Genomic DNA, 10,265 nt, shown 5'->3' on the forward strand with positions numbered 1-10,265 from the left:
ATCTCACTGGCACTCCCCACCCCTTTGTGGTGCATTTTCTCTGGCAGCTGCCCTCTGCTGGAAAACAGAATCTCTGTCCTCTAAGAACAATCTCCCTTCTTACGGAGCCCAGTGGATTCCATCCTGGACGCTGTGTTGACAGTATCTCCAAATAGGCAATAACGAGGCATCTTGATTCCTACAACTCCAGCAGCACAGGGACCTGGAATGCAGACAGAGAGCGGTAAGTGGAAGAGATGGAAATTGCAGAGTCGGGTGAAGATGGGTAAGTCTCTTCTCAGGGTCACAGTGCCGAATCCTTCCTATCCTGGAGAAGTAGCTGAGGATGTGAAATGCAGGTGGGACCTCTTGTTTTCAATGGCTGCATCCACTGGGGGAAGCATCGTTACTCAATGCTTGCATTCAGAAAGCATTTTGCTTTAACAAAACCAAAACCAAGAACAGAAACAGGACATTTGCACTAAACAGGAAGGCATCCAGAGATCCAGGTCACAAAAGTGGGAAGTCCTTCTTTGTATGTTAATGAGATCCCTCTGCTTGCTGACTGTGCCAAGCCACATGACCCTGAACTCTACACTGCTGGAGGGCGCCATAGACTTGAAGACTCAATGGTCCAAGTTTGCTTTGCTTTGCTTTTAAGGTGGCATTTCTGGGATTGGTGACATAATAATGGAAAACCCAGAAGACAAGGACTTGGCATAATCTTCCCTAAAACATTTCATGGGTCCTGTGAGTGCAGCTGGTTAGGGGAACCTGAGGCAAATTCTAACAAGCAGGACAAAAGCCCAGGCAAGACTATGCGCTGTGGCATATGGGTTAGGAAAGTGGGGATGTTCTGTCAGGTACTTGCATGGAACGGATGAACGAATGCAAGAAGTTAAAGACTTTAGAAGCTAGAGGTTACTTTGGGAACTGCCAAGCTGGGTTTTGGGTAGAGAAAACCATTAATTTTCTAGTTGGTTTTCTGGGTTTAGATCTGTATGAGTTTCTTTATAGATTTATCCTACCAATACACTATAGAACACTGAAAAAAATAAAAATACTGGATCTTCCCCTGGGCCCTGAAACTTTCACTGTCAGGTTGTATGCAAAACAGAACAAAAACAAATGAACAAAACCACAATAAAATACCCAACAACCTTACAGAGGAAGAAGGCACAGTAGAGCTAGAGCCAGCTACTCAGTCAGATCTCTGAACCCCCCAGCTCCACCCAGCTGCGTGTTAGGCCTGGTAGGTTTATGTACAAGTGATTCTTTACTTCAAAAGCAGGGGGATAAAGCTGGGAAGGGTGTGGTAGTGGGAAAAGCCCTGCAGATATTATTTCTTGTTCTCAATTATCAATATTTAACTTTGCAGCCTTTCAATTTCTTAGGCCTGAATCTCTCTGGGAATAGCTTCTTCCAGGCCAGTGTGGTGGTGCCGGGGCCTGGTAGTCAGCTCAGCCACTGAGCAAGTTACAGAGGAAAAGAGACTGAGCAGAGCTTCCTTCTCCCTGCCGTGGTTCTGTCAGTCCTGTGCTGATCCTTCCCACAGGCCTGGCAATCTGTGATGGGTCAGAGAAGAGATAGTTGTGCTGCTTCTGTGGAAGATCCTTCGTGTGTATGGAAACAACTCTGACATTTGGCTGTGGACATGACTGGGGAAGGCCACAGCTATGCTGCTGGCTATCCATGCAGTGGCAGCAGTTCTAACTTCTATTTGATCTCTCTTTGAGAATCTCACCATTTTATTACTCTGTCAACAAATCTTTACTGTCAGGCTTTGTGCTAGGCCCTGTGGATACAAAATGATTTTTACAAACATAGTTGTCAGGTCCTTGCCACAAAGCCTGGAGTGATCTCATGGGTTTTCTGCACTCGGAGTCTTCTGTAAATATTGGAAGGCAGAAAAAGGAACAATGACAAATTATAGAGAGATACGGTTTAACACAGGAAGAACTATCTAACAGCTATTACAATGATTCAGTAACGGAGTGAGTTGGCTTGGGCAATAGTGAGTTTTCAGGGAGTGCTGGGATTATTCCCAAAGTGGCTATATTTGTACTTATCTTGGAATCTAGGAAGACAATTTATGTCCTACAAAGAATAAATCAGATGACTTCAAAGTCATTCTCTGTCTTTCTGTAACACCTGTAACTCATCTTTTCAAATCTCTGTATTCAGAACTATTACGTTAAACAAATTTGCCTGAGACTGCTTCATTAGAGTCCCTACATAAACAACTACATAAACTGAGAGCCTAATTTAGGAGTATACTTTTGTGACAAATAGCTGAGTCTCAGCTAATTACAGTAGCAGAGCTTCAGCCGGCCACAGGCTGTCACCCGCTCAGACCACACCCAAATAAGGTAAACATGGAGCTGTGACCGTCACAGCGGTTTATGCATTCACTTTGGTTTTGTGTCTCTAAACACGGCCTGCCCTCATTACCCAGTAGAGTTCTTTGACCGTCTTCTGGCTCTAAGGGCCACCAATTTTTGCAAATCATTCTTGGCTCAGTTAAAGTGTGTTGAATTTAATTTTTCTAGAGTTTGTCTTTTAACAAGGCCATGTTAACTTTTATGGTCTTTGAAGTGACCTATATACCTTTTGTACTACTGCAGTGGGGTTGGGGGAATTAACATTACAGGAATTTGACCAGCTATCCCCCCCGCCCCTGCCCTGTAGATAATCCAATCTATTAGATACTAAAATACGTTAGTGGAATAAATACAGAGAAGCAAGACAGAATGGGAGGAAATAAGCAAAATAGTAGATATGGCAACTTAAATTGGAAGTCTGGAGCTTCTTGTTTTTGTATGTGGTTGTTGTTTATCATTCCAGGAGTCAAATTTGTTGTTCCTAGAGCTCTCTAGGGATTGGGTCTAAATCTGTTGGGATGGGGAGTGAGACCCCACACTTGCTGCATGGAATTCAAGAATAAACCTTATGTAAAAATCGATCATATTTGAAGACTCATTATCTTTTTGAGTTAACTTATGTACATATGGTTCCCATTTGCTAAGATAACTCCATACCAGAGTGAACTCCAATGCGAATCCATATTGGGAGGCCAGGAAGATGCTCCAGCTCAAAGGTGCCCATGAAGCTGAGGATTTCCAAGGCCATCTTGGCAATGTCTATTGCATGACGATTGCCATTTCTCTTAGGCAAACCACTAGCCACCATGTAGGCATCACCAATGGTTTCCACCTGCAGAAATAATTTTATCAGTGGCTCTGCCCCTTCCAAAGACACAGAAATTAAACAGTACCGATTAATCACATATCAGACACAAAATGTTTTTGGGAACTTAATATAACTTGGCTAGTTCTTTGTACTTTTTCTGGGGCCAGATTAAGACCAGCTCTATGCTAATTTCCTCAGAGTTTTTATATTCTAGTTAATGGATAATAAAGTAGTTATAAAGGATTTTAGCCATTTAAAAGTATGACATAACTATATAAATTTTTCAGATATGACAATTCCATACATTTTTATTACTTTTTTCTTAAAAAAAAAATGAAGCCATTTGCATTTATACATTTTTAAGTAATCTAAATTTTTTTTTGGCCGGGGCTGGGTTTGAACCCGCCACCTCCAGCAGATGGGGCTGGCGCCCTACTCCTTTGAGCCACAGGTGCTACCCTATAATCTGAATGTTTTTATGTAATTTTAAGAACACCTTTAATTACCAGAAGTCATCTTTAGCACTTATCATTTTCTAAATACTGTTTGACAAAAAATAATTATAAGCTCCTGCAAAAGATAACCTACATTCTTGTAGTGTGGTGTTGTATTTGTTGTAACTTCCATGTCTTCTTTACTTCATTTGCAATCAGCCTAAACACTGCCCATTTTTTGGAGGTGACTTGAGAGTAGGCCATTTTCTCTAAACTTAATACACCAATTCATTCCTTCTGAACTTCACTTCATTCATTTTATGCTGCCTCTTAAAGATAAATGGTAATTTTGATTTCTAATCCTTCTAATTCTTCTACTTGTCTTCACTTTTAGCATGGATTCAACCATCAACTCATTAAATGATAAATCAGAGAGGACAAGAGTGATGACAGGAGCAACCAATTCAGGCTCCAGTGACCTTGGGTTGTACAACTGTTTCAGCCCATTAGGTGACCTGCTTACCTTGTAGACATCATGGTGATCAACAATGTGGTCAAAACTCTTATAGATGTCATTAAGCATGTCCACCACTTCCATGGGGGTGCTGTATTTGCAGATGGTAGTGAAGCCTACGATGTCACTGAAGTAGATTGTAACTTCCTCGTAGAGCTCTGGCTCCACAAAGCCTTTCTCCTTCAGAGACTTCACCACCAGTCTATGTATGAGAAATGGAAAAAAAGGCTTTCAACTTCAGTGAATTTTTCATATCTTACATAAATCTTTCAGATAGTAGCATTTGTTTATCAGGAACTCTAAAATTTGGGATTTCCAGTGAATTGAGCGGCTAGGAAGCAAAAATAGGTTGCATATACTATGTAGACTATATTGCACACACACACACACACACACACACAAATACATGTTGTGAACACAGATTAATACAAGCAAGTTTGTTAACTTAGTGACTGTTAACACTAATATTTATGCACAGCTAACCTTGATACCTGCATAACCCTAACTCATATACATACTTGCCCACTTTTTACCTCTCTATTGATTATCAACTTCTTACAGATGCATCTGTGTATAAAGAGGCCGAGAAGGAGAGTGTGTTATTAATGTAAGAGTTGGAGTCACCATGGCTATCAGACCTGACTTTCCTATCAAAGTTGATGGTTTTACTACCCCGGCATATTTGACATGGCATTCTTAAATAACACTATGAAGGAATAATGCATTTAAAAATTAATTTTGATATATTCTGAACCAGAATTTATTTGACATATTTTGAAGCGGATGTGGATCCTTTAAAAAGCAAAATCAATTATACTGAAGAGAGTTACAATTATGCTAAGGTGACCAGATTTTAACATTGGTAAAGCAGGACCCCATTGAGTAGGGGGCAGGGCCTGGGAGACGGGGCCTGACAACAATGCAAACTTTGATAAGCAGTTCTCAATAATCAGTTCTCAACAATTATTTGTTATTATTAAAGTTTAACATTATAAAATTAACAAAAGTAAAATATAAAATGCATATCCTGGCAAAATAGCCACATGGCAGCCAAAAACCATATATTTCCTTCCTGTTCTTCCATGTTCCCTAGCTTGTCATGCATTCTTTCCAAAAATCAGGGCTTTTTTAAAACGCCGCAGGACACAAGACAAATGGTTAAAAATTAGGACTATCCCGCTGAAACTGGATGTCTGGTCACCTTACTCTAGAGGTGGGGGGACTACTTGTTTGTTCCAGACAGTTTGGCTCCTTCTGAGCTAATTGTCCTTGCCTAGAAGCAAGGGAGGGAGCCAGTCTCCTTCTGATACCTTGCCCAGGAGGGGAGTAGGGAGTTTACATTAGTCTTTTCATTTCCAAATGAAGTTATATTAACCTCTTTATTCCCAAATGGAGTTACATTAACCTTTTCAGCAGCTGAAAACTGTATATTCCCTTCCCATTCTCCCACTGTTCCCTAGCTTGTCATGCATTCTTTCCAAAAATTGGGACTTTTTAAAAATGCTGCAGGACACAGGACAAATTGTTAAAAATCAGGACTGTCCTGCCAAAAGCAGGACATCTGGTCACCTTATCTTAGAGCCACCCAGAAAGACAGATGGGAAACTGAGGCTTGGAGGATTTAGGTAACTTGCCCAAGACGGTGCATCAGAAGTGGGTGGTAGACCATGCTCTGAAGTCAGACCTCGCTGACCTCTTTGATTTTTACCACAGCTGGACCGCCGAGTTTATCCTCAGTGGACTAGCAGGGCTTCTTCCCCTTTCTTGAGAAGAGGATGCTACTTCTCACTCGTGCCCAGTGGTGAGGGCAGCACATTTCCCCGCTCTTCACATTTTAATTCCTGGCTTATCTTAACGTTCCTCAGTTATTACCCGACACTTAAAAACCTTTCATCTCTTTGGGAGTTTCAATCTTACTTCCTTTCTCTTCTGCCTTTGCCGTAATATTGCTTCACAAATGGAGGTCGCACACAGACATCTCAGGGGTGAGACATCTGATGGGTTTCCCCTATCTCTCCCTCCAAAGATGGCTTCTACTTCTTATATCTTGGCTTCTCCTTGTGGTGAAGAGAGGAAAGCAGGGAAATGATCACTAACTTCCCCAAAGTGTCTGATAGCTCACACATCCTGCAGAAAAACTTTGATTTCCATTTTGACAATGAAGAGAGACAGGCAGTGACTGGCCTAAGGTCATAGGCTAATAAAGTGGCAAAAAGGTGTTGGAACCCAGGTTGGTTGCAGGGACTCCACAGTCGCTGTACCACACAAAGTTTGTTCAGAGGACAAACTGAAACAAAGGTAACATGCATTTCTAATCCTCATAATACGCTGAAGGATACACAAAAGGAAAATAATCCTATGTAGCTACAAAGTAAAACATTGCTAGACAGATAGGCTGAAGGTTGCAGCCTTCAACTATGAAGCCAGGCTGTAAAAAGGTGGAAAACCACATCAGCGGGAGGCCTCGCCTTACCTTGGGAGCAACATAAAGTTGAGTCTGTCAGCTCTGTCCCTCTCTGCCTTGTACAGCTGTGTCCTTTCCTCTACCAGATGTTCTAGGTTGCGAGAATACAGTTGCAGACGTCGGATCAAAGTATCCATGTAACTTTCATTCTTTTGGTCATGAAAAAGGCTGTACGGAGTAATAGATAAAGAGCTCTGACACATGATTAAGAAAGCAGGAAACATCCAGTAAAACAACGGGCAAATATGATGAACAGGTAATTCAACAGAGAAAAGGACAGGGTGGGGGCCACAAACCTAACAAGAAAAATTTAACCCCAGGAGAAATCAAAGAAGTGGAAATAAAAATAAGATTGCAAAAAGAGAAACAAATGTTAGAATCATGGTAATCAATGTAGGAGAAGGAGGAAATATATATACAGTGCAGATTTCCTGGAGAGCGATCTGGTAAAAGGTGTCGCAAGCTTTAAGCATACGTATACTTATGAGCTCACCAAGTCTACTCTAAGAATTATCCTAAGGACACAAATCACAAATATAAATTAACTACAAAGAAGAGAAAAGCCAGCCTTTCATTATCTCCTCAGAACAGAAAGCCAAGGTCTAACGCCAAAAATCTAACTGGATTATTGTGTTGGACTGAGGAGCTTAGGTGAGATGCCACTGTGACACGGGAGGGATGTAGAGGTCAGGGAGCAGATGCATTGAGTTCTTGTACCGTTGTGAGGAGCAGTCATGTTCAAAACACGCAAGGCACAACAGAAAGTGCTGAATAAATCACAGCCATTTCATTTCCATTTCTGTTCTCAGAAGATGCCCAGCCCTACCTTGATCCCCTGGGATGGGGGAGAAATGTTTGTTAAAAATTCAGTACCTTTCTGAGTCCTACCCCAGACCTATGTGACTGAAAATTGCCAGGTCTGGGATGAAGAAACAGGATGTTTTAGCAAGCTCCCTGGGAGATTCTTACTTGAAACCACCAATACAGAGTCTAGTCAGGTAGAATGGGTGAGGGAGCGGACATAGGGGATGAAGATGGATTCTCTCACTCCATGAGGAATTGATTCAATTAAAACAGTTTTCTAAGCCTAGACGATATATTATAATCACTTGGGGGACTATTAAAAATCCTGATACCAGAACAGTCAGACTTTCTAAGATAGAATCCCTGCATTAGTGATTTTTTTTTTTTTAAAGCTGCTCAGTTGATCCATTGTGCAGTCAAGTTTGAGAACCACCACATTAAAAGCCAAATGTCAGGGGCCAGGTTATCTTCACGAGACGGACAGTCTCGTCTGATGTTAATATCAGGTTGGGGAAGAAGTGAGAAAGGAGCTATAATTAAATCCTATTATTTCCTTCTGCCTTTCCACAACCCACAGCTCAGTTCTACCAATCGACGACCACACTTTCCTTAAACTCACTGTACCTCATCTCCAACCTTGGACCTTTAGCCTCATTAACGATCTGACTCTTCTGTCCTAATGAGAACTACAGAAAATTAGAGCTGGAAGGAATTGTGGAAATCATCTTGTTTGATCCAGTTTTTCTAACAAGAAAACTGATACCCAGTGAGGGTAAGTGTTGTGCTGAACGCCCCACAGCAAGCTATCGTCAGCCCCCAGTCTAGAAACGAGATCTCCAGACTCTTAAGTGTAATCATTCTGCAGTGTAGTAACATGAAGCATCTATTGATAGAATTCAACCTTACTTGCTAATGGTGTGCCTTTGTTTAAGACCCTGAATTATTATACTCTGACTCATGATGTAAGTCTTAATACTGATTTTAAAAATTATCTAGGGTCTTTACAGATTCTCAGGGCCCATGTACACTTCTAAATTCTAATCTGTAAAAAGGTCAGAAGTTATATTTTAAACAAAATTTTGATTAGTCAAAATGTATTCTGACCTTGAGTATTTAACTTTTCGAGTGGTTATTTCCCTAAGAAAATGGTCTGTTAATCTCCATATAATTTTAATTGCATGAGACAGGTGCCGGTTACAGTCTGGGATTTTTTTCATTGGAACAGGCATTTTCATTCTCTGGTGCTACTGAATGCCAACTATCATTTTAGAAAAGGACATTAGTCAAGAAAAGTAACATTTTCATCAATACCCAAATATCTTGGCCAGTGTATTCTCAATTTTTTTGAAATCTGGTCTCTTTTCTGGATCTTCCTCCCAGCAGTTTTTTACAAGTAGATATACCTGGAAGAGAGAAGGGGCATATTAGTTCAGGGGGGAATAAACCCAGTCAAGATGGAACCCTATCCTGGTCTCCTTGAAGGAAGTAATCAAGGCAGGGAATAGTTTCAAAGTATCTCTAACTCTGACAATGAGGATAAGACACCCAGTTCTCTGCAGCTTCTGTCTCAGGCATCTCCACCGGCATTACCTTACCCAGCCATTCCCTTGGGAGAAATCAACTACAAATGTGATACCGATTTGGTTGAGGCCAAGTTGATGGGAAAGGCTAAATGCTTTACAGAAACGTGGTTTATGTTGGAGCGGGCACAAATACAGCGGGGTTCAGAGAGTGTGGAGCAAGTGACTCAAAATGAGAATCAAAGCTGTTAGTGTTCTCAGCTGCAGCTAGTGTTCTCAGCCCTGCAGTAAAGTCACCTGGGGAGCAATTTCTTTTCTTTTTTTGGCCAGGGCTGGATTTGAACCCGGCTCCTCCGGTATATGAGGCCGCACCCTACTCCTTTGAGCCACAGGCACTGCCCCATTTACACAATTTCTTATGCCCAAGCTCCATCCCAAGAGACTCTGATTTAACTGGCTTACAAAGTAACTGTAGGAGGGTTCTCAGAAGAGCAAATAAAAGTACAAGATACCTAGTCAAATGTGGATTTTAGTTAAATAATTCATTAATATAAATATGTACCGAATATTGCACAAGCAAAGAGAAGGAGAATTTTTTAAAGTTCCCTAGGTGATTGCAATACACAGCTGCAGTAAAGGAGTGACACGGTGAATCTGGAGATTTGCAGGAAAGAAAGAGGAAGAGAGAAAGAAGGTCGTGGAACCCTCATTTCACCTGCTGCCATTTGTTTGCAGCTTTTGTTTGACAAAGGTGCAGTGAAAACCATTTGTTTTAATTAAAGTTAATTCTTCATTCTACCTAGACCAGGATTATAAGTAGTACTAAATATAATCCTTGTCCCTGGGCAGGGACTGGAGCCCTGGGATAGCCTGAGCATGCCTACATTCACCACTAGAGGATGCTCTTGCCTTGGTAAATTATCAGCTGGCCGCCTTCAAACAGAAGGGACAGAAAGAACAGGCCATGCGGCTGATGTTTCACCACAAAGGGTAATGCAGTCAGCCCTCCATATCCATGGGTTCCACCTCTTTGGATTCAATCAACCATGGATAGGAAATATTTGAAAAAACAAATAAAGCATGTTGTGTCTGTACAAAACATAAACAGACTTTTATTTCTTGCCATTCTTGAGGCAGTGTCACAACTATTTACATTGCATTAGGTATTATAAGTAATCTAGAGATAATTTAAAGTATACAAGAGTATGTGTGCAGGTTTTATGCAAGAACTACACCATTTTACATAAAAAATTTAAGCATCAGGTGGCACCTGTGTCTCAAAGGAGTAGGGCGCTGGCCCCATATACCAGAGGTGGTGGGTTCAAACCCGGCCCCGGCCAAAAACTGCAAAAAAAAAAAAA

The 10,265-nt window shown here is 41.2% G+C and overlaps 1 protein-coding gene across 1 annotated transcript in view; it reads right to left on the reverse strand.

Moving 5' to 3' along the window:
* Nucleotides 1-10,265, reverse strand: part of GUCY2C (guanylate cyclase 2C) — an 82,336-nt gene that overhangs the window by 5,685 nt on the left and 66,386 nt on the right. The window contains exons 19-23 of the mRNA XM_023517909.1: nt 8,696-8,787; nt 6,590-6,748; nt 4,126-4,318; nt 3,018-3,192; nt 104-202 (exon numbers count right to left, since the gene is read on the reverse strand). Of these exons, the coding sequence (XP_023373677.1) occupies nt 104-202; nt 3,018-3,192; nt 4,126-4,318; nt 6,590-6,748; nt 8,696-8,787 (718 nt within the window). The remainder of the gene's footprint in view (nt 1-103; nt 203-3,017; nt 3,193-4,125; nt 4,319-6,589; nt 6,749-8,695; nt 8,788-10,265) is intronic.

This window comes from Otolemur garnettii, unplaced genomic scaffold (genome assembly GCF_000181295.1).
Source record: "Otolemur garnettii isolate 467f Iridium unplaced genomic scaffold, OtoGar3 scaffold00124, whole genome shotgun sequence".
NCBI lineage: Eukaryota > Metazoa > Chordata > Mammalia > Primates > Galagidae > Otolemur > Otolemur garnettii.